This window comes from Cavia porcellus, unplaced genomic scaffold (assembly GCF_034190915.1).
Source record: "Cavia porcellus strain 051 isolate PalLab524CR breed Dunkin Hartley unplaced genomic scaffold, mCavPor4.1 scaffold_16, whole genome shotgun sequence".
NCBI lineage: Eukaryota > Metazoa > Chordata > Mammalia > Rodentia > Caviidae > Cavia > Cavia porcellus.
Genome location: NW_026947499.1, coordinates 45,571,629 through 45,598,631, shown reverse-complemented (window position 1 = coordinate 45,598,631; position 27,003 = coordinate 45,571,629). Strand labels below are relative to the sequence as shown.

At 47.0% G+C, this 27,003-nt stretch overlaps 3 protein-coding genes across 13 annotated transcripts in view; 2 read left to right on the top strand and 1 right to left on the bottom strand.

The window, feature by feature from the left end:
- The window catches only part of Vps35l (VPS35 endosomal protein sorting factor like), a 110,446-nt gene extending 96,609 nt beyond the window's left edge, over positions 1-13,837 (top strand). Inside the window, exons 28-31 of the mRNA XM_003478179.5 lie at positions 1,431-1,596; positions 7,247-7,365; positions 13,029-13,175; positions 13,536-13,837. Coding sequence (XP_003478227.3) covers positions 1,431-1,596; positions 7,247-7,365; positions 13,029-13,175; positions 13,536-13,634 — 531 coding nt within the window. The 3' untranslated portion in view covers positions 13,635-13,837. The remainder of the gene's footprint in view (positions 1-1,430; positions 1,597-7,246; positions 7,366-13,028; positions 13,176-13,535) is intronic.
- A 924-nt stretch (positions 13,838-14,761) lies between these two features.
- On the bottom strand, positions 14,762-26,009 carry Knop1 (lysine rich nucleolar protein 1). Of its 3 annotated transcripts, none has more exons than XM_003478177.5 (5): positions 25,834-26,009; positions 22,525-23,444; positions 19,526-19,594; positions 16,751-16,828; positions 14,762-15,513 (listed from the first exon to the last, which is right to left on the bottom strand). In XM_003478177.5, the coding sequence occupies exons 1-5, from the start codon at positions 25,982-25,984 to the stop codon at positions 15,202-15,204; spliced, it is 1,530 nt and encodes a 509-aa protein (XP_003478225.3). In that variant the 5' UTR covers positions 25,985-26,009; the 3' UTR covers positions 14,762-15,201. The 3 variants fall into 3 exon arrangements, with proteins under 3 accessions (XP_003478225.3, XP_012997080.1, XP_005007562.1); XM_013141626.3 differs by lacking the exon at positions 25,834-26,009 and adding an exon at positions 25,649-25,826; XM_005007505.4 differs by lacking the exon at positions 25,834-26,009 and adding an exon at positions 25,162-25,343.
- The window catches only part of Iqck (IQ motif containing K), a 149,058-nt gene continuing 148,007 nt past the window's right edge, over positions 25,953-27,003 (top strand). For all 9 annotated transcript variants that reach the window (XM_063226593.1, XM_063226592.1, XM_063226590.1 and 6 more), the window contains exon 1: positions 25,953-26,163. In XM_063226593.1, coding sequence (XP_063082663.1) covers positions 25,953-26,163 — 211 coding nt within the window. The remainder of the gene's footprint in view (positions 26,164-27,003) is intronic.

The following is a 27,003-nucleotide window of genomic DNA, read 5'->3' as shown; positions in this document are numbered from 1 at the left end:
ACATTTCATTCAGATGGAAGATTAGAGCACCCCTAAAATTTGAGTTGATTCCCTGGTGGAGTCCTGCTGAGATGGGGACATTGGACTCTGGGGACTGTGTCCCCTGACCTGCCTTCTTACTTCCAGTCTGTTCAGCCAACAGGAGGCAGGTTAGAGGGCAGGGAGAAAGATGCTGGGGGTGCACATCCCCTACCACTTCTGTGCCATGCTCTAGCAGTGGCTTTGTCCTTTCACCTTGGGCCACATCTCTTACCAAGTGGCCTCCAGATGCAGGACCTTTAGGCTTCAACAGTGCCCTCCCCGTGGCATTCTTTCCAGGTGGACAGTAGCAGTGCCATGCCCTGCTACCTTTCCTCACTACTTCCCTTTCTGCTGATCTGGTGTCATGTATACCCTTTGTTACACCTTCCTCATCTGACTGGTTGGAGTGCCTGCTGGGACCCCAGTGGGGTGGCTGGGTGGAATGAGGGGACTCTTCAGGCAGGGCCCACATGGAATGTCCAGCAGCTCTCAGCAGGGAGCCACATAATTGCACACATCTCTTTCTGAAACTGCATGGAAGCTGCTTGCTTTTGTGCATTGTGATCCTTTTTGCAAGTGCTATGTAAAGCCTGAAACTCAGGCCAGTTTCCCAGAAGAGTGTTCACAATTTGACTGTCACTCCTGGTAAGCATCATGGGGTGCAGGGCTATATTTAAAGTGAGTGCCTCCATTGGTGATAGTGATTGTTTGGGGCTTACCCATGGGATGGCTTTGCTGTCCTATTTGCTGTATGACCCACAATCTTGCTTTCATAATTGACAGAACAGTGATAGAATTCCAGCGTGGCTGAAAAGAGAAGAAGTATGAAATATAAATGACCTTTATTTTAAGAATGTGGGGAGAGACCCCCTGACCCTCCGGGGTCTGGCATGGTCTCTGGGGGCTGGCATTCTCTCCATTGGACATGTGGAGTTGGGGGTGGTGCCTAAGGGGCATTAGTGATGCACGGTAGCCCATTGATACTCATTTCACGCCACAGGTAAATTCCTAGGGGCGGGGAAGATGACCTCAAGATAGAGCCTCTTGGTTCCGCCTCCAAGGCTTTACCAGCTACAGTGTCTCATTTGGGCCAAAATCCTTTAAAACAGGAGTTTTTTTTTTTTGTTGTTTTGTTTTTTTTAAGCCCCTGTTAGAATAAGAGAGTAATTCTGGAACCAGGTATTATTAGACTGATGATATCTGCTTTCTATCTATTGTCCACAAAAAGGTTGTCTAGGGTTTAAGCAACGCCTTGTCATTTTACTGTGTTTTTTACCCAGGCTGCCTTTGTGAAGTGACTGGTACTCTTATCTCTACAACTGCTAGAGGGAGGGTCTTGGGTTTCTGTGTTGGTTTGATTTTTCCTCTTTCCATGTAGAAGTTTTAATCTTGTTTTGCTTCTCCACCAGGATCATCCTGAACATGGGGTCCTGTTTCTTGTTAGAGAACTTCTCAATGTGATCCAGGACTATACCTGGGAGGACAACAGTGATGACAAAATCCGCCTCTATACTTGTGTCCTGCATCTGCTGTCTGCCATGAGCCAGGAGACCTATCTGTACCACATAGACAAAGGTAGTAGAGTCCTTTCCTTCCAGCCTGCACCATGCTTGGATTTCCTGGGAGAAAGAATGTGTTCATTGTCTTTTTATTTTCCTTTTGCCTAATATTTCTGCTACTATGAATTCCTAGTCAGGTGATTTGCTAAATTTACCTCTCCCTACGACACTTCTGAGTTTCCTGCTTGAGAATGTATTTCACAGACATCTGAGGCATTTTGACTTGAGCCAAACTTGGAGCAGTACTCTTGCGTCACTGTTACTAACCTGCAATGATGGCTCGGGTGTTCAGAGAAATAGGCTTCATCCCAGGCGTCTTCCTAACCTGCTGCCAGCAGGTTCCGGTATAGGCATTTGTAGTCTGTGTAGCTCAGGGCCTGTGGAGGAGGGAGATGATCATTTAGAATTTTCTGGTATAGGTTTGAGAACAGCCTTGCCATGTCCTGCCTACAACATGGGATAGTCCCTAAGCCTATCCTTGTCCTCTGAGCCTCTGTACTCCTTATGAGACTCTCAGTTCCAAGCTTTGGTTTTTAAAAATGGAAAAATGACTCTAGTGTTTGGCCAGTAATTATATATTCTAGGATTTTTTAAAAAATCTCTATACATGGAAATTGCTGTGACCAAATTGTCAGTGCTAAGGGATAGCCTCAGGCTGTGCCTAGCTGGGATTTAGGGACCAGTGACACAGATGTGACTCAGGGAGGCCAGCCAGTGTTAAAAGATAGCCTCTATGATCAGGGCACACACATTTTTCTCAGGTGGGTGCCTAGGAGGGGAGTTGCTGGCTGATAGGATTTGCTGATAGTTAGCTTCAGTTTGTGCTACCTCCCTGTTTTTCTAAGCAGTTATACCAGCAGATGCTTTTACTGGGCCTAAGTGAGGGTCCATTCACTGTGATAAAATTGCTTTCAGTGTGGCTATTTTGATGGTGAAACTTGCCTTTCTCTAAAAGCTAAATGAGATGGGACATCTTTTCCTTTATTCATTTACTATTTTATTTCTCCTTTTATAATATGAATGTGGAGGGCTCTGGACAGCAGAAGATTTTGAAGAACAAACAAGGACACAGTCACAGGCCTCTGACCCATAGGATCTATCAGAGAGCGTGCTCCGCCCTGCCCTTTCTCTCCCTTGGCAGGTTTAGTGCATCCTATCTCAGACCAAGACCTCCAGGGTAAGCAGAGGGAGAAGTTTATATCTAAGGAGCAAGAGCTTAGTTTTCTAGTTTTTAAAAATGCAAACAGAAGGGTGGATCTTCTTTTCCTTCTTTCCAGCCAGTTGTTTACTCTGGGTGCATAGCAGTGACCTTACAAATGTCTTAGTAGATGCAGGGTCAGACTGGGGCCACCAGCTCTTCACTTCCTTTTCTGTCTAGGCAGCCTTTTACCAGTATTGACTTGGCTTGAAACTTATAGAAAAGAGGGCTTAAATAATTTTCACATCCACAAAGGATGCCTCAGCTACTTTCTTCTCAGATTAATAAGACTGTTCCGATGTTACCTGGAACAATACTCCAGTGCTTTCCAGCAAGCTTGTGAGATGTAGAAATGAAGAATGTTTATTTAATATTCAGATAGATTATCATTGGCAGAACACAACCCAAATGTTCCTGTGAAGCCACCCTAACCCTCTTTACTCTTCTACATTCCTTACCAGGCCCCTGAAGCATTTGGGATTGTGACCCCTGGGTCAGGCAGATGCAGAGTCCATGGGCTATTTTGAGTGGCCATTTGCCAGGATCGTCATTTCTCCCCATCTCTAGGGCCGTGTTGTGTATGAACTCTTAAGGTCCTCTCTACACTCCCACCTGACCACATTACTTGTTATTCTCAAGTTTAACCCTTTCTTCTGCTCTGACCACCAAGTGTTATCACAGAGAATTCACCTTTTCCCACTCTGAATTCCCCGAATTCAGCCTTCAGGGCTTCTGCCTGATTCCAGAACTCCCTCTGAAGCTCAGATTTGACAGTCCTGGGACTTGTGCACTGCTCCTCCTGGCACTCAGCGCTCCCTGTTGTGATGGCTTGTCCATGAGGGCAGGGTCAGACCAGCCTTGTGACCCTCCGGGGTCCCCAGTTCTAGGCCAGAACCTGGTGAGCGGGCCTCATGCAAGGAGTGTCCTGCATGGGAGCATGTGAATGCATGTGTGAATCAGTGAGCTGCCTGCTCTCTACTCACCCCAGCTTCTCCCTGTTCTCCTGTGAAGACTGATCAGAATAAGACATCAACCCAGGGGAAGACTGAGACTTTATCCCCAGAACTATTCTTGGCCTGAGTACACATGAGAAATTCATTAGCTACAGTTCTGCACTCCTCAGAATCGGGGTGGTGAGTGGCTGAATCAAATGCTTTCTCCTCCTCCAAGAATAACTACATTGGAGATAGTACTTGCAGCTCAGCAGCCATAGCCATCTTAGGAATCCAGAGTTTGAGCCCAGTATGGTGGGTCCATAACTGTGACCCCACCACTCTGGGAAGCTGCGGCAGGAGGATCGAAAGAAAGTTCAAGCCCAGCCTGGGCAACTAAGCAATACCCTATCCTACTTTCTGTTTCTATGACTCTGCCTATTCTCAGAACTTCATGTGAGTAGAATTATACATTATTTGACTTTTCATGTTGACTTCATTTCATTTGGCATACTGTCTTCATTTTGTAACATTATCAGCATTTCATTCATTTTTAAGGTTGAGTAATACTCTGTAAAATGGATAGACCACATTGTATTTATGCACTCATGTATTGCTGTTTGAATTGTTTCTATCTTTTGACTATTGTAAGTAATGCTGTTGTCTCTAGAACCTGGCCAAGATTCCCAACTGCCCGTATATGAGAGTACAGCGAAAGGATGAAATAACAGAGACAAAGATATGAAGAGGCCTAGGAGGCCAGTGCCTCAGGATGGGCAGAGACAAAGATGTTCCAAGCCAGCCACTGTATATTGGGTATATACAGTAATAGGATGGATTAGCGGGAGACTCAGAGGTCAGGACTCAGTGGCAGTGCATCATTTGGGATGACTCAAGAGAGCAGAGATGATCTTATGCTAAGAAGGATCTTGCCCTGAAGTGTTTTTTAATCTTACTGGTTTTAGTTTTACTCTTAGGGGGTGGGAGCAGGTGGCCCATCCCTAAAGAGATAATGGGAAATCTCAAAAGGGTAACACCAATAACCCCAAATTTCCTTCCTCAGGAAAGTATGCAGAATTAGCCATTGTGAATCCGTGGTCCCCAGCACTGTTGTGAACATTGGCGTACAATTATCTTTGAGTACCAAGTTTCAATTCCTTTGAGCATATACCTAGAATCAGCATTGCTGGGTCAGATGGCAATTCTAGTTGTATGTGTGTGTTACGGAGGATTAACCCCAGGGCTGTCCTGCCTTTGCCCTTTTGATTCATTTTGATACGTTGAGTGATTGATTGGTTGATTGAAGGCAGCAGCTCCTTATCCTGCCCAAGCTCAGTGTCCCGGAGTTCTGAGATCACAAGCATCTGACTTTTGATGACCCCTCTCCCCCATGCCGTGCAGTTTTCCAGAGAGGCAGCACCACACTCTGTTCCTGCTAGCAGTGCACAGGCTATAGTCTCTGCACTTTCTCACACTTGTCCACATTTTCTTTAATGTAACTATTCTAATAGGCATGAAGTGACACTGGATATTTCTAGCTTTTTCTAAGTAATCCAAATTATTAAACTACCAGTAGTTTTCCATGCCCTCAAAACTGAATATCATCAGGTTTTTGAGAAGGAAGTTTTTCTTTGGTTTTAGTTTTCTGTTCTTTGACTACTGATGATGTTCATTTCTTCTTTTTAAATTTTTTTTGGTTTGTTTTTCTTGTGCTATTTTTTTGAATTTTTTTCACTAAATTATAGGCCATGTAAATACACGATAGTCCCTCAGTTCACAAACTTAATTTGCTTCACCATTTTAGAGAAGATGGCCATGATTGTGTTTTTGTGGGGAAGGTAGCCATAGTTGTCACCTGATGTGGAGTTTGTGAGCAGAAGCAAAATTTCGTTGAATGCTTTGAAAACCAAATTGCTTGAGAACAGAAGCATTTGTGAATGTGGTATTACTGTATTTTGGAAGCATTGACGTATTTGCCATTTTTCCTCTTACAGTTACTTTTGTAACTGCTCAGAGACCATTTCTGCACCTTGTAACTTAGTTTTCTTGGCAGGTGTCTGTTATCATGATCCCCTGTGTCTGTAGCCCATAGTCAGGTGAATAGTCTGTGCAGTCCCTGGCAGGCAGTTTGTGATGACCGGACTGTCCTTTGTACCCGTTCCTCTCAGCCTTAGCCTTCTGCAAGTGAAACCTTGTGCTATTTCTCCCTCACTTATACAACCTCGCTGCCCTACTGTGTATCTCATAATGTCTCTTAGTAACTGTGCGACAACATGGCACAGGATTCTTTCCTCTTGTCCTTTATAGACAATGATGAAATGAGGCAGAAAAAGCACAACAAACTACATTCTAGCAGCTAAGCAAGCTGGATCCCTAAAGGCAGAACTGGGTTAGCATAGAGCACATGTGGTCACAGACTCTGGAGGGGCACAGGTAGCCCCAACCTCTGGAGGCACAGGTAGCCCTGGTTTATCAGATGTTCTCCACCTGTGATAGAGTCACACAGAAGAGGCCCCAGCAGCCTGGAAGCAGCAGGAGCTGCCTCCGTATTCCTCTTCCTGGCCACTAAGTGCTGCGGTGGCTCCAGATCCCCATGCTGAGCCAGGCTCCCCCAAGAGCAGTACTTGTGCTTCAGATGACTGCATTTGGCCACATATAAACCAGCATTGAGGTGCCGGGGTAACAGCAGCTAAAAAGGGACCCAGTGGGAAAAGGGGTGTGGAAGCTCATGTGATTGTGGAAAGAATGAGTAGTGTAAAGTGGATGCAGAACTAGCTCCAAAATGTATCATGAAGTGAAAACAGCAGTCTCTTTTGTCACCCAGAGGTGGCCAGGCTTTGTGTAAGGTTGGTGGCAGGAACTGAGGAAGGAAGCTCACACGTGTGCTGTCCTGGGCTGGACTGGCCTTTCTCTAAGTAGTGGTTGTCATACAAGGTGACCAAGGAGAGCATGAAGAATTTCTCACCAAAGGACGCTGTCGGAGTGCTCCTAGCTTCGAGAACTTGAAAGCTAGTTTTAAGGAGGGGATGAAAGGGCAGGCAGCCAGATGAGTTGTTCAGAACCTGGAATCAGACCTACTGGTTTAGGGTCTCAGCTAGGACCACCTCTGAGCCTCCGTTTTCTTCATCAATAAAAGGAAAATGTTCACATCAGCTCTTTAATGTACTGGTTGTGAAGACTAGAAAAACTGAGTAGTGCCTGGCAGCAAGCTGCTCTGGAGGTCACAGTGATGATTGTTGTCCCCTCCATGGATGGGCCAGAGGGAGGATTTCTATGCCACTCTCTGATGTCTGTCTCTGGCTCTGACTGCCCTGTAGGCCAGGTGTTTTATGAACTTTAAGGCCAGTGGAAAGCTTTAGACATTTGTGTTTGTCCTGCCATGACTTCCTGCCATCTTCTGACACTGTGGCACAGCATGTACTCCTTGGCTTTTTGTCTGATGTTGGAGATGGAACCTGGAGCCTCACAAATGCTTGGCCAGCACTCTACCACTGAGCTTCACCTTCAGTTCTGTCTGTCCTTGTTTGTTCAACCAGTCGACTCCAATGATAGCCTGTACGGTGGAGACGTGAAGTTCCTGGCTGAAAACAACAAGCTGTGTGAGACCGTGATGGCTCAGATCCTGGAGCACCTGAAAACCCTGGCCAAGGACGAGGTGGGTGCCTGGAACTGAAAAGCATACATTTTCAAGGTGGTTGAATGTTGGTCCTAGAAGGGAAAGGATTTCATAGGAGTAATGCGTTTAGGGGCAAATTGTGCACTGAACACTCCAGGGCCTTTGATCCTGCTGTTTTTGTCTGTCTGGTTCTCACCATTCACATCTGAGCTCCCAAGTGCAGTACCTCCACCAAAGAGGCCATCCTAGACCCCTCTCAGGGAGCACCATGTACCTGCTTCTCTGTGAAAACATTGGACTTAATCACTGTTTACTTCAGTAATGTTCTGTGTATCAGCCTTACCCCAATCAGAAACTCTGTGGCACTGAGGCCTCAGAAGGCTCGCAGGTCTGCCTATGCCCAGATGATGTGTCTTTGACAAGCCCGGGCACAGGCATCCACTGTCACTCACCATGTCAGTTCCTTGCCTCTGCCACATGGAGCCAGCATATTGCACCAGGTGCTCCAGCAGGACATGGTGAATACACAGCACTTTACCACATGCAGCATCCTTGTGAGAGATAGGCACCATGTTTATACCCACAGAACAGAAAAGGAAGCAAGCTCAGAGATTTTTGTGAGGGTTTTTTGTGGTGTTCTGTTCAGTGGAACTGGGGATTAAATTCAGGAACTTCACACTAAACTACATCCCCAAACTTTTATTATGCTAAGTCCCCGCACATGGGCTTAAACTTGCCTCATGCCACAGCCTTCTAGGAGTGGCTGTGTGCTGGGATGCAGGTGTGCACCACCGTGCTGGCTGATGCTGACACAACAGCACAAATTATAGCCTGGATTCCTAAGTCTAACCTCTGGCCTCCTCAACCACGGCCTTTCCTCCTTTCATCTCTCATCAGTGGCTTGCCTGTTATCTCACTGTCTTCCCAGCCTCATCACCTCTTATCATATTGAGAGCTCTGCATGAGTGGTTTCATTTAGTTGTTTCACACTGACAGGAGGAACCTGACCCCAAGAATACTAGCTGTGGCTACAGTCAAGGCAGCCTTCTGAAACCCCTGTGCCTGTTTCCAAAATGTGTTGTCAGATGCTGTGTCTCTGCACAGCATTTGGAATGGGTTTTCCATCTTCTCCATATAGACAGGTGATTGAGTTCAGTATGCGTTTGCCAGGTTCTTTTCCTGGGTATGCTGACCACAGCTTTTGTTTCTATATTTTGGCCCAAATGTGTGACATGTGGATCTCAGAGATCTTTCTTTGGGGTTTTTTGATTTGTTTTTTGTTTTTGGTACTGGGGATTGAACTCACCACCTCATGCTTACCAGGCAGGTGCTTATGCCGCTGAGCTACATCCCCAGTCCTCGATCCCAGAGATTTTGTGTTAGGCTCCGATGGGAACGTTGTTAGTCTGCAGATGCAGGCTTGTCTGTTAATTCAGTCAGGGTGGATTCCTGATGTTCCGTAGTCTGCAGAAGGGGTATATTGGCAGCATCACAGGTGTCCAAACTGCTGCCTGGCCTGTCATACTTCTCCAAGCCTCCCATCAATTTTACTGTTCACCTTCTCTGAGCTGTGTGCTGGAAGCTCTGAGTGTTTCACTCTATTCCTATCTAGTGTGAGGTGTTACCTGACAACTCGTTCCTGCTCTCATCTTGGCAGGCATGGGCCTGTTCTCTCCTACTGCCCATTCACCCAGCTCTCAAACCTAAGGTCATCTGTGACTCTTGTTCTCAGTGGCCTTTCCCACCACCCCATTATGAAGCACTTGCCCTTCCCCCGTTCCTTGCTCCTTCTTTCCTGCTCCTTCCTCCTCTGTGGTTTCCTTGTTGCCAGGTTTTGCTCCTATATCCCATCCCCATCTCATATCCTTTTTTTTCCTTATATCCTTTTGAAACTGTTCAAACCTTGAAGAGAGATCAAACTGGATTTTAATTATTACTCATTTCCAGAATTACAGAGAATACTGCCTTCAGTGTTCTCAAAAAAAAAAAAAAAAAAAAAAAAAAAACAAAAAACAAGAAAAAACACTGCAAACCTGTTAAATTGCTGTAGATGTTCACATAAAATGCAGTCATCCCGAAGTCCAAGGGGCTTTGCTGTCAGGACCCCTACAGATACCAAAATCCACAGGTGCTCAAATGCCTTGTATGAAATGGGGTAAATAGTACAGAGCTTGATATAACCCTATGCACATCCTCCTGTGTACTTCAAAGCATCTCTAGATCACTTACCCTATACAGTGTAAATGCTGTATATAAGCAGTTGCTATACCATGTAGTTTGAAGAAGAATGACAAGAAAATGAAGTCTGTGCACACCTGGTTTAGGCAAAGTTTTTGTACTGAGTGTTTTCCATCCCTGAGTTGACTATCTACAGAACTTAAACAGAATATGGAGGTCAACTGGGCCTACATGTGTGTCTCGGTTCCCATTCTCTCCAAGGTATTCAAGCCTTTGCTGGAGAGAGTGGCATTTTTTTGGACTCCACCCCAAAGGGCTCTGCCAAGTACAGGGCCCTGAATGGCAGCCTTAGGATCAGTAGCTCGAAGTAGCTGTGTTGGGGGCTTAGTGCTTCCTAGCACCTCACAGTGCCCATTCCAGAGGAGAGCATGTATGTTGCCCCTTGGAGCGAAACTGGGCAAGCTCAAGCAAAGAGGGGATTCAGGGATCGTCCATGGAAGAAACAATGTTGAATCCCTAGTTAGGAAAACTGGTTTATGAAACCAGGGAGGATCAGCAGAGGCACTCCCTATTCCTGCCCTAATCCCCTTTCGTGAACTTAGTGCAAACTCTGAAGGTCGGGGCCCTGCTTCTCCTTGTCTGGATAGGTGTCTTCCACAAGGGAGCCTTGGTACACCACAGGAGAAATGGAAGCACCCTTTACCTTCAGCTTCCATTTTTATGCTAATCAGATCTCCCCATCCCATGGAAAATCCTTCTGCCATCTCTTCCCTGATTTCCTAAAACCAGAGACTCTGCAGCAGCAACAGGTCTTAAGGCAGGCAGCCACAAAAGCTGTGCTACACAATCTGAAAATAGATTTGTCATGCTCAGGCAGTCAGGTTTCATCAGCGGGACCACTGACCATAAATGATCATGGCTACTGCCCCCAGCATGCAATACAAATATAGCCATATAGTTTGAATTATTTTAATATTTTTCTTGTAACTTTATGGAGAGGGAAGTGGAGCTTTTGATGGTAATTACTCTGAAAGGCTTCTGAAAAATAGGAAAGGTGGATATTTCTAAGGCTGTTTCACCTTGCATCAGACTTGGGGACTTGACTAAAAATGTCCAGATGTGCATATTTTTTGGAGAAATTTGGTGAAACTAAATGCTTCCTCACTGTTTTAACAATTCCACGTGAAGTTCAGTATAGCTGTCCGCATAGGTTGGAGTTTTCCGGTAATTACCCCCGGGAGCCTGAGGTCAGTCATGGGGGCCTCCCCAAACCCCCACAATCACTGGCCTATCTTCCACTCAGGGGCAGTGGTCCCCCACTGCTGATGTGTCACATCTGCTAGTGACGGTAACAGCCCCGTTTTCCAGAATTGACCTCTGAGGAAGGAGTCAGCCCCATTGTAATCATGAGCCTTATGAAGATGTCTTGGTGTGGTAAGCTGGGAACCTTGCCAGACCCCTAGAGCTTCCTGGAAATGACAAATCTCAAGAACAGACGGAAAAGCAGCTCTTTTCTATTTAAAACCTCCATGGAGAGCAGTGATGGCCTGAGGCCCTGATCTAGCTCTGCTGTGCCGTGTTTGTGTTTTTCTGTCTTGGGATATCCGCTGGCATGGCTCTGCAGCCGACATGGCTCTGGTGGTTTTAATGGGCCATGGCATTAAAACACTTGGAATTGAGGTTTTTAGGATAAAATGCTTATTGAAGAATTCTGTGGCAGACAAATCCCCAGATACTGTTCTTTGTTCGACTGTTTAAAAATCCTCCTCACTTCAGTGAAATGTAGTTATAAGGCCTTTCTCAGGGCCTTTTAGATTTGAAGTAGAATTTTCTTTTTTAGCTTAGCAGTAAAACAAGCATCCTATGCCAGGCAGCAGACATGGCCAGTTCCAGAGGGAAGCAGATGGGCACAGAGTGCGGATTGGGGCAGGACCACAAGGTCTGATGGATGCCTGAAGCCAGAGTCATCTGCCAGGCAGGTGCCACTTCTCTCGCCGTGCCTGCTGGCACAGCACACTCACTTCTCCACAAGCTGCTTCCTGACTATGATGCCCACTGTAGGCATGCGGTATGGGCAGGCTGTGGACACAGGCTTGGGCTCTAGTGTGCCTAAGCTCACGTCTTCTTTGGAGCCTCCCAGCAGGGACCTGGGACATTTTCCTTAGCTCCTCAGAGCTTTGGGTTCATTTGCACAGTGGGAGTGTCAGCTTCCTGTTGCTGTGCATACAGCAGTCACCATCTTGGCAGCTTACACCAGTACCCAGGGACAGCTTGACAATCAGGTAGGTGAGAAGCTGGCACTGCCTGGGCAGGTTGGGTTCCAGGTTTCACAAAACTGAATTCAAGGTGTTGGCTGGTGGCATTCTTACTGGAAAGCACGTAACTGCACGTAGTTGTGGAACTGAGGTCCTGCCTCTAGTGGCTATTGCCCGTGGTTCCTTCTCACCGTCTGGAAGCTGCCTGCATCCTTTGACCCACTTCTTGCATTGTGAAAGCCAACAATGTGGATCAAGACCATTAAACCCCTCTGACCTTCCTCCTTTCTGCCTCATCTTCCCTATTCTTTCTCTTCCCACTGCTTGTGTCTCTCTCTGGCCAGATTACTTTTTCTGCTTTTAAGGGCTCAAGTCATTCAATTGGGCCCATCCCCATTATTCCACCTGCAGCCAGGGGATAGAATGGAGCATTACCAGTCATATGGACTAGATCTGTTGTGTGAGGCATAGAGCAGTGGCCCTGGCATACTCTTAAAGTCTGCACCCTTTAGGTGCCTGGGAACAAAGCATATGAACAAGCAGGACTCCCCAGCAAGGACCTGGAGCACTGGCTCACCAGTGGCCAGCACTATATGATTTGGCTGGCCCACCTGTCAGTGTGGCCTTCCTAGGTGTCTGCATTTACCTTTGGAAAGCTGGGGCTTCAGTTTGGTTTGCCCCGACTAGGATTGATTCTTGGAGAAGCTGGATGTCAGCACCAAACCTTGGAGCACTCTGTTCATGAGAATTTGAGGCAGGGATGATGACTATAGCTTTCGGCAGCTTGTGGACATCTGAAAGAGACATACTGATGCCTTCTGGCTGTAAATTGTGCTTGCACTGAAGTGAGGCTTTTCACTGCGTGGTAAGTTTCTCTTTATTTTTTGAGACAGGATCTTCTTGCTATGTAGCTCAGACTGGCTTGAAGTCACTGTGTAGCCCAAGCTTCCTACAGTCCTCCTCTCTGTCTGTTGAATGCTGGGATTATAAGCATGTGCCATCACACCTAGCTATTGCTGATTAATTAAGTTTCATTCCCTGATTGAATAACCTCTGAGTGTCTTCCATGTTACAGATGAGGCATGGAAGCTAAACCATCTCACTTGTCAGTTCAGATGAGTGCTGGGACTTGGAGGTGAAGCACCTTTTCCTACAGCAGATAGGGAAACAAGTGGCAAATGTGCATTTGAACCCAGGTCTATTGTGACTACTTGGTCAGCGTTGTTCACAGCCCAAGCCCAGGCCTAAAACTTTCCCTTTTTCTCTCAGGCCCTGAAGCGTCAGAGCTTGCTGGGCCTCTCCTTCTTCAACAGCATCTTGGCCCATGGAGATCTGCGCAACAACAAGCTTAATCAGCTCTCTGTCAACTTGTGGCACCTAGCACAGAGGCATGGCTGCGCAGATACCAGGACCATGGTAAGGTGTTCTGTGGGCTAGACATCAGGCTGCCCTAGGCTCCCCTTTTAAAGAGGCCAGGCCCAAGAATTCTGCTGCATTCCTTCTCACTGCTAAAAGGCATGGCATATCAAGTGTATGCCCTCTGAAATTCATACATATAAAAACTTCAGTGATTCCTGGCCAAACCCAGGAATTCAAGGGCACATTACAACCTTAAGTTTGCTTTTAAAACTGACTTTCCCCCTTGCACCATCCTCCAAGATTCCCTACCCTCTGCTAAGAAGTGTAATTCACAGGCTAGATAATCTGTCAGAGCCTTGGGCTCCAAGGATATAGTTAGGAGCCAGAAACAAGATGGATTTTTCTTTTTCCTCCTAGGTGAAAACTCTGGAATATATCAAGAAGCGAAGCAAACAGCCAGGCATGAATCATCTAACTGAGCTGGCCCTGAGACTCCCTCTGCAAACAAGGACCTAACTCTGGTCCCCCATGAGCCTGTCCCCAAGGACTCTAGCACCAAGTCCAGAAAGACCTTGTCTTGCTGTCCTCTACTTCTACTGGAAATGAAGTGTTATTTTTACTTTATTTTTATATCTAAAGATTGGTTTAGGCTTTGGCTTCTGCCCAGGTTCTTTTGACAGTAAGTGGGGATCAACATTAAAATCCAATCTTGTTCTCCACGCAGTGTCTCAATGTTCACACAAGTGGCCTTAGGGCCTCAGCTACAGAGGAGGACAGTATGGGCCTTTAAGGGAGTTGCAAAGGAACACAGGTAACTTTCTTTTCTGGAAGATGTTTTCTTTTGTAAATGAACTTGGAAAAATCATTACTTTTACAAGGCCACCACTCCAGAAATGTTCATTTCCAGACAGCATGCCCACAAATTAGAGAAAACACCAAAATCTGCAATTAAATGTTGCCTACACCATCTAGGAGGACTTGAAAGGCAGATATATCACCCCACTTAACTCCTTTTCCTGAAAGCTGCTTAGCTAGACTCACACCATTTCCAGATCCAAGGAGCTCAACTGGGAGATGTGCTGTGGCTGTGGCAAGAAGGATACTCTTAGGCTGCAATTTGCAAAAGGCTAGTGAGTGAAGGTAGGTGGTCATCAGGTCATTATACCTGGAGCTACAAGGCTTGCTGTGGAGTCCAAGTGTGGAACCTGTCCCTACAGGATGAAACAACATTGTTCCATCCTCACAGCCTGTGTCTCCTTGCATTTGGCCTCCACCACAGAAGTCATGGTGTCCTTTGCCATCAATTCATGTAACTGCTTTCTAGAATGTTTTGTTCAGAGTCCAGTGAACATCCAGATATGTCAAATCTAAGTGTGGGGAAGGACAGCAAATACAGCAGCAAAGAAAAGGGCAGCCATGTCTGCTTGGTAGCACCTTACGTCTCTCTTGTGCACAGTGAGTTGCCAGTCTCCTATTCCCATTAACTCCACTTCATGAGAATCAGACAGGCCACAAAACATGTTTCCTCCATCAGTTAATCTCCAATGAATATTCTGGATAAAAGTCTCTAAAAGGATAGTAAGAGTGATTAGTGACTTCAGGCTTAGGCTACAACCTTGTAACACATGACACTCAACAGTGAGTAGCCCTGGGCAATTTTATTACTTGTTCCTGAACCTCAGCTGCCTCATGAATAGCACCCATTTCATAATGGTGGTTAAATACGTTAATGCAAAAACTGTGTGTGTGTGCCTGGGCCACACTATACCCTCAACAAATGCCAGTTATCAGCTGCCATTATTTACCATGCTCATGTCACTGCAGGGATGGAAGGTTTAACAGAGAAAACAGGTTTTTGGGGCAGTGGCATAAGTGCCAGATCCCTGGTACCAATAAAAAGGAAAAAAGACAAAAAGACAAAAAAAAAAAAAAAAAAAAAATAGGTTTTAGCCCCCAGGACACAATAGCTGTCCAGTTTGTTCTTGGTCTCCACAGGTGTTCCATCCTGGACAGCTGCTAGGTAACTTTCATCTGTGAAACTCAGAAAAGCCATTTGAGCTGTTTGGATGAAACACATTAGCGTTTAATCATCCAACCTGACAGACCTGGATGCATTCTTGTCAATGTAGAAGACTCTGTTGGGGGTGGCAGAGAAGCCGAGTCCAGCGCCCCGGTTGTACTTCCAGCTCATGGCCCGGTCATAGTCCTGCTGCAACTTCTGCTGCAAGGTGTCGGCTGCTGCCTTGCTGAGGGCCATGTTGGGCCTTGTAGGCATACCAGGGGAAGAGGTGAATGAAGGGGACAGATTCTTAAAGCCACCCATAAGTTGGAGAAATTTCAGTTTCCGTTCCTTGTTTTCAAAATCTGCAGTATCCCACTGGCCAAACTGGGTTCCCTGTGTTAGGAGAAAAAAAAAAGTTACTTTCCCTGAATACAAAGCCCTTCCCTTTCCTGGACCTCAGGCCCACCAAGGGCAATTCAGTTGGTTAAAACACCAGGCAGAGTGCCACTAACACAGATTGCATTATTATATAAGCTGAGCCCTCTGAGGAGCATTGGTCATCCCTACACAATACAGCGTACCTTTCCACAACTCCCAGGCCCTCAACTGCAAGCTGCTTATCCATCACCTAAAGAGGCTCTGGAAGAATAATCAGAACCAAGGTGTCACTGCAGCTCCCCTGAGCTGGTAACACATCTTCCCCCCTGCAGTGGCCCAGATATGGCAATCAGTACAGCTTCAGTGGAGTTTCTAGAGCAAAAGTGGCCTGTACCAGATGCTGGCTCTGCCCAGTGAGCTGGTCATCCCAATGCTGCCAGCTGCTATCCAGGCTGCTGCCAGCCTAGAAACCCACACTGGCCTCAATAGGTCCCAAGGGCAGTGCCAGGTGGATGCAGCATTCCAACCCCAGGATCTCCTGCCATCAGGTCCTTCCTCTTACTCCATCAGGGTAACCTATCGGCTTCACTCAGCTCTAGAGGATGGAGGGAAAGACACACAATGAAGCTCTTGTCCATACTCCACATACAGGGCATGAGGCCCATTTCAAAGGTGTAGAAACAAGCTGAGAGGGAAAGTATTTGCCTAGAGACTCAGATTTAGCAAAAGGAAAGGCCAGTAATTCATCTCAGATCTTATGATCCAAAGCAGCACTCAGGAACTCCAAAATTGGGTAAAGTTACTCAGCTGAATGGCTCAAGAATGGGGAAAGTCGGAGCAACTCACCAGGGCCTCAGCCTGCCACCCACAGCAGCCCAGCTTCATGACTGACCCAAGAGCTGGCCTCATACCTGTCCTAATTTCTTGGGCTCTGACTGGATCTTAAGCGAGTCCTGAGATGCCTGCCACTGTTCCCACCTCCTCTCTCCTACGCCCTCCTAACAGCCCTCCAAATGCACCACCCACTGCTAGAAAGAGCTTGTTGAAATGTGTCCCCCGTGATTAATCCACAGGATGCCTCCATTCAAACACACCTGGAGTCAAGGGTCCAGGCAGCTTTTCTCACCCAGCCAGCTAACCAGGCAGGCACCCCTTTCCGAAGTAAGGAAGGTAGCTCAGTTCTGACCACTGCAGAGGCAGCAAGCCAGTGGGCTTCGGACCAGGCACATCAGAGATCCCGAACAAAACTCACCGTCCAATTCCTGGGTTCATATGCTTCTGTCTTGCCTGATTCCCGATCAATCTCCTCTTGCAAGGCCTTTCGCCTCACCTAACAAGGTGACAACAGGAGAAGAGAGGAGACGTTACTTCTGACCTTAAAATGCACAACGGATGTGCTGTGGAAGGCAGAGACCCTCTGCTAGACTCCGTGCAAGGCTTTGTCAGAATCACCCTCTCAGGGCTTTGGATCTTGGACTTGAGATGCACAGGCCTCATTTATCCACCCAAGAGGGTTTTTTCTTTCTTTTTGGTGGTGGTACTGGGATTGAACCCAGGGCCTTCACACTCAGCTACATCCCCAGCCCTTTTTAAATTTTATTTTGATGCAGTCTTGCTAGGTCACTAAATTGCCCAAACTGGGTTTGAATTTGTTTTCAGCCTCCCAGAAGACTAGGATTATACACAAGTACCACAATGCCCAGCTTGCAGTTTCTTGAGGATGAATTTGTTAAAAACAACTCATCTTCCCGAATCACTGTAACAATTTGGTTTATAGTAGCCATTATGATGGAAAGGTTCCCAAAAATGCAGTGCCACTACCCTGTGGGTTGTGGGTTTTGTTTTGGTTTGGTTTTTTTTTTTTTTTTCCAGACAACTTAGCACTGTGTAGTTTAGGATGGCTGAATGGCCTTGAACTCACCAGCCCATAGGCATGCACCACCATGCCCAGCTTGCCTTGTGGTCTTGTGCAGGACACCGTAGTTAATTTCTGTGATGAGAACATTGTTTTCTATAAAAGAAAGGCTGCAGAGCCAGGCACAGGCCAATTTGAATCCAGTGCCAATGGTACTGACATTATAACCAGCTATGTAGCCTTGGGTAAATCATTTAACCTTTCTGAACACTGGTCTGACTATCTACAACAGAATGTCAGCTATTTAAGGGGAAAGGGGAAAAGCAGAAATATCTACACAGCAGTGCCCCAAGCACACAGTAGGGAGGTCTCATTCACAGGTGATCCACTGAGCACCAACAACCTGCTCTTCCATACAAATGCTTCTGGGGCCTTTTCTCCTGCCCCAGCGCCCAGGTGTAATTTTATTTCCTGCAATGCGCCATCCGTTTTCTTCCCTTTTAATCTGCCGATGGCTCTCAAGTGATAGACCTCTTACACAATTTAAAATTACTAAACATGAGTCAAGGTGACAGCTGTAGAATGAGAGAAAATAAAGGTCCATCCCTCCAGTGAAGTCACACTATTTTTTTGTCTTTTTTTATCGGTACCAGGGATCGAACTCACGACTGCCTGCTTGCAAGGCAGGCGCTTATGCCGCTGAGCTAAACCTCCTGCCCCTGAAGTCACACTATTGATGTGCAAGGATGTTAACAGATGTGCATGTGCTTGAAGGAAAAGCAAGTGCAATTAAAATTAGTTAAAAAGAACAACCTACATAGCATACTGTTAAATTCACAGTTACAGCTGAAAAATCTGGAAGGACACGCAGGGCTACATTGACTAGCAGCACAAAGGGTAAGATTTCAGGTAATTTTCTTCACCTCCAAGTGTGTTATATTCATTTGTAAACGTAATCTTTTTAGTATTTCTAAGAAAAAGAGGGAAAAGTTGGGTCACACTGCAATTGTCTCCCAATGATCAGATACTGTCTTAGAATCTGTATTCAATAGGCACAAATAACTACAGAACGAAGAGCTCTGCACACAGCTCTTGCTGTGTCCTCAGGACCTGAGGGGAGTAGGAAAGGCCTGGGCCTGGACAAGCAGGCCATCACAGCCCTGCACATGATGCCAGCCCACTACAGCAGCTCCAGCGGCACTGGCCCAGCCTTAAGCCTGGGGGACCAAGGGGGACTGTGCTCTGCAGAGAGGCTCCAGTACTGTCTCCCCACTCACTCTCTTGGCCTCACTAGGAAGGCTCCCCTCTAAGGAGAGCTCTCAATGTCCCAAAGCAGACTGGGTTCTGCCCTACCTCTTCTGAGTCCTCAGACTCAGCTCACTTCTAAATGCTCCCTTGATTTCTCTCTCCTGGGGTGGGGGAGCCATGAGATAGGACCCCTCCATCTCACCCCACACCCTGCTGTTTTCCCCCAGGCACTAGGGCAGCTCTTTGCAGTGGCTCACCCAAGGGAGGTCAAAGTCGGAAACAGTAGCCATGTATCAAGCACGGCTGTGAGGCCAGCCCTGCCAATTCATGTTCATTATCTCACTCGGTCTCCAGTGCAATCTCACAAGACCAGTGTGCAGTCATGATTCTTCCTCCACAAGGTTGAAAGAGAAGATCAGTGTGGCCAAGGCCTGCTCAGGTCCCATGGTAAAGCATGGTTCAAGGTCAGGCCTCTGAAGCTATCCCTCAATCCTACCAGGTCTGGGACTTAGTGTCAAACAAATCCCCAGTTCCAGTAAATTTTGTTCCTACACCAAACATATCTGCAGAATATCCATGCACAGCAGAAACAGAAGCAGAAGCCGATCTAAAACAGAACATCTCCTCCAAAAGTTCTTGAATTAACCCAGGGGATGGCAACCTGTGCACCTCGCTGCAGTCATGGAGACATCCCTTCCTAGCATTCTGCAGTGGCTTACAGAAAAACACCCATCAGGTGCCCCTCAGCCACAGCCTCAACAGCTGTGGGGTCATTGGGCATGGGGTGGGAGCATGAGTTCCCTGCCCCTGGACGTGTGCCACAGATGCTGGTCATGTGGTCTTTGGGGTTGCTGGTGCCTTGCAGACCAGGATCTTGGGACCTGAGCCTCCTGGAGGTGGCTGGGGGCAATAGGAGAGCCAAACCTGGTCTATGTGTGTCTCGTCCATGTTGCCTTTCTTCTCCATCACCACTTCCAGGTCTGTGTCTGGCTCCTGAGTGAGAAGAAGGAGGAAGGTGAGGTTCCAGTATACAGTGAATGGCCTCTACCATAGCAGCCAGCAGGGCAAGGTCATGGCAAAGTCCAAAACAGACCCCAGACCACAGCACCACTCCAGCCCTGCCACCTAGCTGTCACTGACAAAGCCCTGCCTACCTTCCTCCACGTTTTTCCCTAAAACAGTAACACCACCCTTTCTGACAAAGAAACTGAGACCCAGAGAAGGAAGTGACCAAAATGAGATCACCCCACCACTCAGAGACAGGGCTGATTCTAACCAGGTCTCCTGACTCAGGTCAGAGTGTATGACCTTTTCTACTACTTATGTCATCTGATCTCCCACAGTGACACCCAAACAGTGAGAGTGGCCAAAAGCCCTACTGATAACATGGGAGGACTGACAAAGAGGCCAGGGGATGCAGCAGTGGTTTCTGGGTCTTGCCAGGAGCAGACCACCTGAATGTCTCCTTTACAGTGCCAGTCCTAAGTCCTGGTAGCCACTTCTTTTCCTAGGTCCATTAAGTACTGTGGCTTCAGTGCTTTAAAATCTCAGTGGGACCCTGTCTCTTCCTATCCTAAACCCATTAGAAGCTCCGATCTGGTTCTCAGGCCTCCGTGGGTCTATATCATGTGGCCTTGCCCACCTTCGCACTGCCATTGCTCCTGCTCACCCGGCTCTGCTGCTGGGCCTCTGCACGTGTCATTCCCTCAGTAGGGACAGTGAAAGCCTTTGCAGGCCTCAGCTCCAGGCTATTTTCACTGGGCCACCTAACCATATTCACCATAGTCCCCAGGATGTCCTAACAGTGAAATCTCAAACTGGCCACCTTCCTCTAGCTATCATTAGAGTCAACTGCTAACAATTTATGGGTCTTTACCCCAGGCGTGTACTGCCTGACACCTGGTACCATGTGATGCCTTAAGGATGCTCTCTTGCCTTACATCACCCATCTCGCTATGGAAGAAAAAGATGCTTCTCTCTGATCCATAAGCCACTCCTGGAGGCAGAGTTCGCACTGTAGGAGATGCTGAGCAAGAAAGGACTCTTTTCCTTGGGCTCCTGGGGGAGGGGTTTCTAGATTTGAATGGGCAGAGCTCAAAGCCTCTGAATTTCTCCTGGCTCTAACTTTCTAAAGACAAACAGTGGAGAAACCAAACCTAATGGTGAAGGGAAAGCAAAATCAGCAACCAGACCACCTCCTGCAGCACCAGTCAGGGCAAATTGAGTGCAGGGCACAGGGATGAGCTCCAGTGGGCTGGCACAGATCCCACCAGTTGGTATTAACCAGGTTCCTCGCCAGGCGAGGCTGGCCTCTAGCAAGTGCACAATAGCTAGGGATAGTTGTTCACAAAAAAATCCAAGCGCTAGGATGTGGCTCAGAAGTACAGCACTTGGCTAGCATGCATGAGGCCCTGGGTTCATCCCTGCTGCAAAAAGTTAAAACAAAAAAGAAATAGTGGAAAATCCAGGCTACAAAGGGTGTACAGATAGCCTTCATGTGGCCCTATTTCATCTCTGCTGTAAACAGAACCTAGGGCTGTCTCATGGAAGACAGTCATTTCCTGGGCTTTAAGGACTGGGTTCTAGGAAAGGGTCCACAGGATTCTGAGAAGGAACCTGAGTCTGGGTTTGAATCCCAACCCCTCTTCACCCCAGTTGGGTGACCTTGGATAGGGTCCTCCTTGCTCCTTTGAGTCTCAGTCTCCTTGTCTGTTAGAAGGATGACAGGAGTAGCTACCTCACCACACTGGTAGGTGGATGAAACAGGTCAACACAAGGACAGCACTTCTCACTGCCTAGGCACGCAGTAAACTCTTAGGAAATGACAGTCACTGTGATAGAACACACCACATGACAGGACATACACCATGTCCATCCACCCATACACCATGAGGTCAGAAGTGGTGGTCTAGTCCTGGCAGGGGCCCAGCAAGTAAAGGCTATAGGTCAGGAGATCACCAGCCTGGCTCTCTAGCATCCCTGTCTATGCTTCAGGAGGCCTGTCAGGAAGGACACAGCAGATCTCCATGTTGTCACCAAGCCACTGTCCACTCCTTTGCTTCTGGTAGTAAGATTCCAGTTTTCCTCTCAGGAAATGTCCCCCACCTCTTGATCACAAAGGCCAGGGTTAGCCAGACGTGATGACACACTCCTATAATCCGAGCACTCAGGAGACTGAGGCAGGAGGATCGTTGCAAGTTCAAGATCAGCCTAGGCTACAAAGTGAGCTCAACGCCAGCCTGAGCTGCACAGTGAGACTCTGTCTCAAAAAGAAAACAACAACAAGGTTATGTGGAATTGACACCCTCAACATAACTCACACCCGGCTTCCTATCAGGGTTTCCTGCTAGTGACCCAACTGGGACCTCTGACAATAGCCCTGGGACATTTCCTGTAATTATTCAGAGGGGCCAATATTCTTCCTTTGCAGGTGGTCAAACTATTAGAATGAAAGTCATGAGGCAAGGGTTGGGAAGCACAATGGAAACTAGGACTAAAACTAAGTTAAATACACAGACACACAGTCATCTCCTGTTATGTAAATGTATTTGATTCTTACATCACGTGTACTGAGCTTAGACCTTTAGCATATAGCAGGAGTTCATAAATCACAGAATTCACCTGAAAAACTGATCTAAATTATTAAGAATCTGACTGCTGAGGATCAGAATTTATGCAAAGCTTTGACAGGAGTGTAGGAGATACCTACACTAGTGTGCAAACTCGTATGACAGCCATAGCTGAAGCTAGATAACTCATACTCTTTCCAATTCTATGTGCCAACAACACTTCCCCCAGGGTTTTGGAAGATAAAAGTCTAAGTGCCTATGCATGTGCAAATGTTCATTCAGATGTACATATAACACTCCCAGTATCTGCTCCTACTCTCCAAAGGCAAGATGCATTTCTGAAGGAAAACCTACCTCCTTCCAAGGGTCTGCTGCTACCACATTCTCTTTTTTCTTCTTTTTCTTCCTTTTCTGAGCCAGCTCAACAACTGGCTGTTCTACTTTTTTCTTAGCCTTTGTTTTCTTCTTCACTGGGTCTGTAGGGTGATCTCCTATTGGGATGTACTCTAGAACCTCAACTCTGGCGGGCTTCTTCTTTTCTTTCCTAGGGCTGGTCTCCATGGACCCGGAGAGCTGGGAGTGGCTTAGTAGGGAGTCTTCCTCCTGGTGGACTTTCTTCTTCTTCTTTTTCACTCTTCCACTGTGTTCTGTGGATCTGCCCTTCTTCCGCTTCTGTCCTAAGGTCGCCTGCTCCTCGGCCTCTTTCCCCACTGTGTGTCCATACACAGCACCTTCCACCTCACACAGCAAAGAGTCCTGGATGGAGCAGGCTGCGGTATCCTGGGACTTTTTTTCTTTCTTGTGTTTTTTCAGCTTCTTGCCAACTCTGATTGCCTCCTCACCTTGTCTGGGGTCAGGGGAGGTCTTTCGCTCTGAGCTCTGTGATGTGGCCAAAGGCAAGGATTTCCTCTTCTTTTTTTTCTCTCCACTGAAGGACTCCAAGTAGTCACAGGTCTGTTTCCTGGAGCTGGGTGATTTCTCTATCTGTCTGACTTGTGATGTGAGCTCAGATTCTGGGAGCTCCCCGCAAAGGGTGCTGTGGCCTGTCTTTTTCTTTTTCTTTTTTTTCTTCACCAAGGGTGTATCAGGTGCATGCTCTTGGCTCACAGTCCTAGAGGGGGATGTGGCCCTCACAGGAGAAGTACCAGCAAAATAATTACCATCATTTATAATTGAATATTGAGTCTCTGGTTCTTTCACTACCTTTTTCTTCTTCTTCTTTTTCTCTGGGAGCCCAGGGTCCAGGTCTACTTTCTGGGTCTTGGTGATCATTTCTGAAAAAAGAAATGGTATAAATTATCACCATATCCAGCCCCCAGTGCTCAGTTCTACTAAGTTCTGCACAAAACCTAAGTAGGTGGTCTAAAATATTAGCGAATTGGAAAAAGGGCTGATTACTTTGAAGCAATGGGAAATCTGCTAGAAGTAGCAGGAAGTTTAAATTTAGAAAGCCCTAGGTTCAAAATCTAAACTGCTTAGTCACCTAATTTCCCCAAACATGTTTCTCCATCTGGAAAATGGGAGTGGGGTTGTGATTAACACCTCTTGCTTGAAGGGTTATTAGAGAGTGTAAATGAGATAATCTATGTAAAGAGTTTTTATTGTCTCTTTTTCTCTCCTCCTCAAAGCTCTATACACAGTCATTCATTCAACAGGCATTTATCAAGAGCCTATCCTGGGTACGCAACTGAGGATACTGGGAGCAAGCCAGATAAACCAACTGCTATCCTTGATTTTTTACTGAATACAGCAAACAAAAATTCCGAGGTCAATCCTTGCCAATTCCCACCAGAAGGATCAACAGCAGCCCAATTAACCCCCTATTCTGGCTCATCTGAACACTCTTTTGAGTTTAGAAATGAGTATTCCACCTTTATGCCAAGTAACTTTTACAACTTCCTAGCTGTCTTCCCATAAGGTACAGCAAAAGAAGCATCAGTTAGGATTCTAAATAATTTGGTGAAATGGTGGCTCAAACATACTCCTACCCTTGGCTCTTCTGGGCCGCAGTGTCCCCCTTCATAAGGGGACTAAACAAAAGTTGCTCATGTCAGGTGCAACATCCAGACTGCAAGCCTGTTGCATTGTTTTTTTACATTTCAAACTGATTGCTAACATCTAATGATTGGTAATGATAACTGAAAATGCCTTGCACTGCTTGGATAAATAGGAGCACCTGTGAAAAGGGGTTGCCATGATCAATTCACTTCAGCTTCTATCCAGGCTACTTTGCTAACTCCAGCTAACAGCTCAGTTTCTGCCACTCCTGCACCAGAGTCAGATGTCATGGAGACATTCAGGAAATCTAAAAAAAAAGTACCTTCCTCCTTGGAAGTTTAGATGATGGGAAGGAAAGACCAGGAGATTCTCTATCCTGAGCTCAGAGCCTAGAGGATTCACACTGGTCTTGGCTCCTGTTAGCGGTTTCAAAGAGCCAGGCCTGAGGTATAACTCAAATTCATTCATAATCCCTTCCAGAAGCACCTGGGGAGTCAAGGAATATGTAACTTTTTCATTTATTTCTGCTCACTCTGTTTTCTGATGTATTTAGTGTCTGGGACACAGCAGTAACTGAATACTCACTGAATGAATGCTGCAAGACCTACAGAGATGACAAGATTCATAAACTAGCCATCAAAAACTTGGGAGATTTGAGAGAACATAGCATAATATCAAAGATGCAGATGTAAGAGCAAGAACTCTGAGAAGGTGATAGAAGTCATATAACCTGCCCTACCAGTTACCAATATTTTCTGAAAAAACATGTTTTCAGCTTGTGCAATCCAAGTGAAGAGACAGTCTTGGGCAGATGACTTAAAATATCCAGACAGGTGGATAGATGTGTCTGAGGCACAGGAGTGACTGTGTAGACACAGGTGACCTGAACAGTACTATATGGATGGAAATCAAGCCTGTAACAAAACTCAAGACAAGACCCCGCGAAATACTGACATGTAAACAGAAGGGCTTGCAGAAAATGAAGGTGCAGACCTGGAGAGGATGGAGTCAAGAAAGCCCAGCGCGTTTGAAGAAGCAGGGAATGAATGGTTAAGAGAGCTGATAAAAATAAAGCCACGTGAGGTCTGAGGTCTGCTTAATCCGCTTCTGTCCCCATCTCTGGCATTCAGAACCCTGTAGCATCCTCCTCTTCAGCCCCTGCGACCCAAAACGTATTCACTCTTTCAATGAGCCAGGAAGACGCAATGAGCCTTACGACGCAACTCCTGCATACAAAAATGCTTCTTCTAAAAGCGCCTTTAAACTTCCGCGGAAACCTTGTGAGGGCTGGTTTTGACTACTCCGCATCACAGGCTTTGGAGACCTTAATTCACTAGTCCTAGGTCTCGGAACCAGCAAGCGGCAAAATACTGATTCTAACCCAGCCCGGGCACCAATCGCCTCCCACCGCACCCACAAGTAAGACTTAAGGGGGTCAGGTGGTTGGAGCGGCCGCGCCGAGGCTTCCGTATTAACATACAGCGAGGGATTCCGTAGGGTCCCCGGCCGCGTTTCAAGCGAGAGAACTTCGTGGAAGTGGCGGCCTCAGGCCGGGGTGGGTTGTGGAGTACAGGACGTTACTTTCCCCTTCTTGGCCACCTCGCAAACCCCAGGCTCAATCCGCGAACCCCGCGCGCCCCCCTGAACAGCTTGTTCGGCGCTCACCTGCAGGAAGAAAAGCCCCGCCTCCACGTGAGAGCCCGCTCCGCCGTGACCCGGAAGTCAATTTCAGGTCGCTGGGCCGCCCCTGCGAGTTCCGGCTCCTTCCGGGTCGCCGCCTGGAGATGAACGCGGTTTCCTCGGTAACCAAAAGCATGGCGGCAACGCCGCAGTTGTCTAGTCGGGCACCCCAGCGTGAGGATTGCACAGGCTCTGCGGACTCGGTCACCACCCCGAACTCCGTGCCCACTGTGTCTCCTGTGTCTCCTGAGCCTGTGTCTCCTGGGCAGGTCGCTGAGCCACCAGGCAAAAATCTGTGGGAGCAGATCTGTGAGGGTAGGCAGCCCGGACTGGCCTAGAGGGGCGGGTCCCGAGCGGCCCGGGAAGGGCCTCGTGGTCTGAGCGCCCATTGTGAGCTTGGTGGCGGACGTGGAGACCCTTGGGCAGCAGCGCGCAGCCTTGCCGCCTCATTGTACGCACAAGGAAACTGCTTCCAGTGAGGTGCAGGGGATCTGAACATCCAAGCGGTTCTAATATGTGGCGCGCATGCTTTGAGTACCTTGTAGCAAACGGATTTTATTCCCTTCTTGCTGCAAGTTTAGTTTTTTTATTTATTTATTTTTATTGTGGTGTACTGGAACTTGAATCGAGGACCTGTTTCTACCTGATACACTGATACTGTTTTTGGATATTTGAGGTTGTCCTTGAACTTCCAATGATCCTCCTGCCTCAATCTACCCACGGCTGGGATTACAGGCATGCATCATCACCCCTAGTTTGCACTGATATTTTGAGACAAGGACAGGCTGAATTCTGTAGACTGGGCTCTAAGGTCTGATCTTTATGTCTCTTCCATAGTGCTGGGATTACACGTGTGTGTCACCATCATCAGGCTGTGTCAGAAACTTACTCCTCACCTACAAACAGTTTCACTTACGCTTTTATGGCCCTACAATCCTTTTGAATTACGTTGGACAAGTTATTTAACTTACTGTCTTATCTATAAAGCGGACATAATAACAGCCCTTGTTTTGTGGTGGTAGAAGGATGGAACCAGATAGTCACAGAAGGTGCTTAACAAATCTTTTCATTTACAACAACAGCTGAGTACCTGTTTTTAGTGAACAGCGTTGGGTGTTTTGTTTTCCTTCACTGGGCTGTAAGCTCCTTCAAGGT

Coding starts and splice junctions, on each gene's coding strand:
- Knop1 (XM_003478177.5), bottom strand. CDS start 25,984: ATGCTTTTGGTTACCGAGGAAACCGCGTTCATCTCCAGGCGGCGACCC. Junction 23,445..25,833: donor CGGGGCTTTTCTTCCTGCAG/GTGAGCGCCGAA, acceptor TTCTTTTTTCAG/AAATGATCACCAAGACCCAG. Junction 16,829..19,525: donor ACGAGACACACATAGACCAG/GTTTGGCTCTCC, acceptor TCACCTTGTTAG/GTGAGGCGAAAGGCCTTGCA.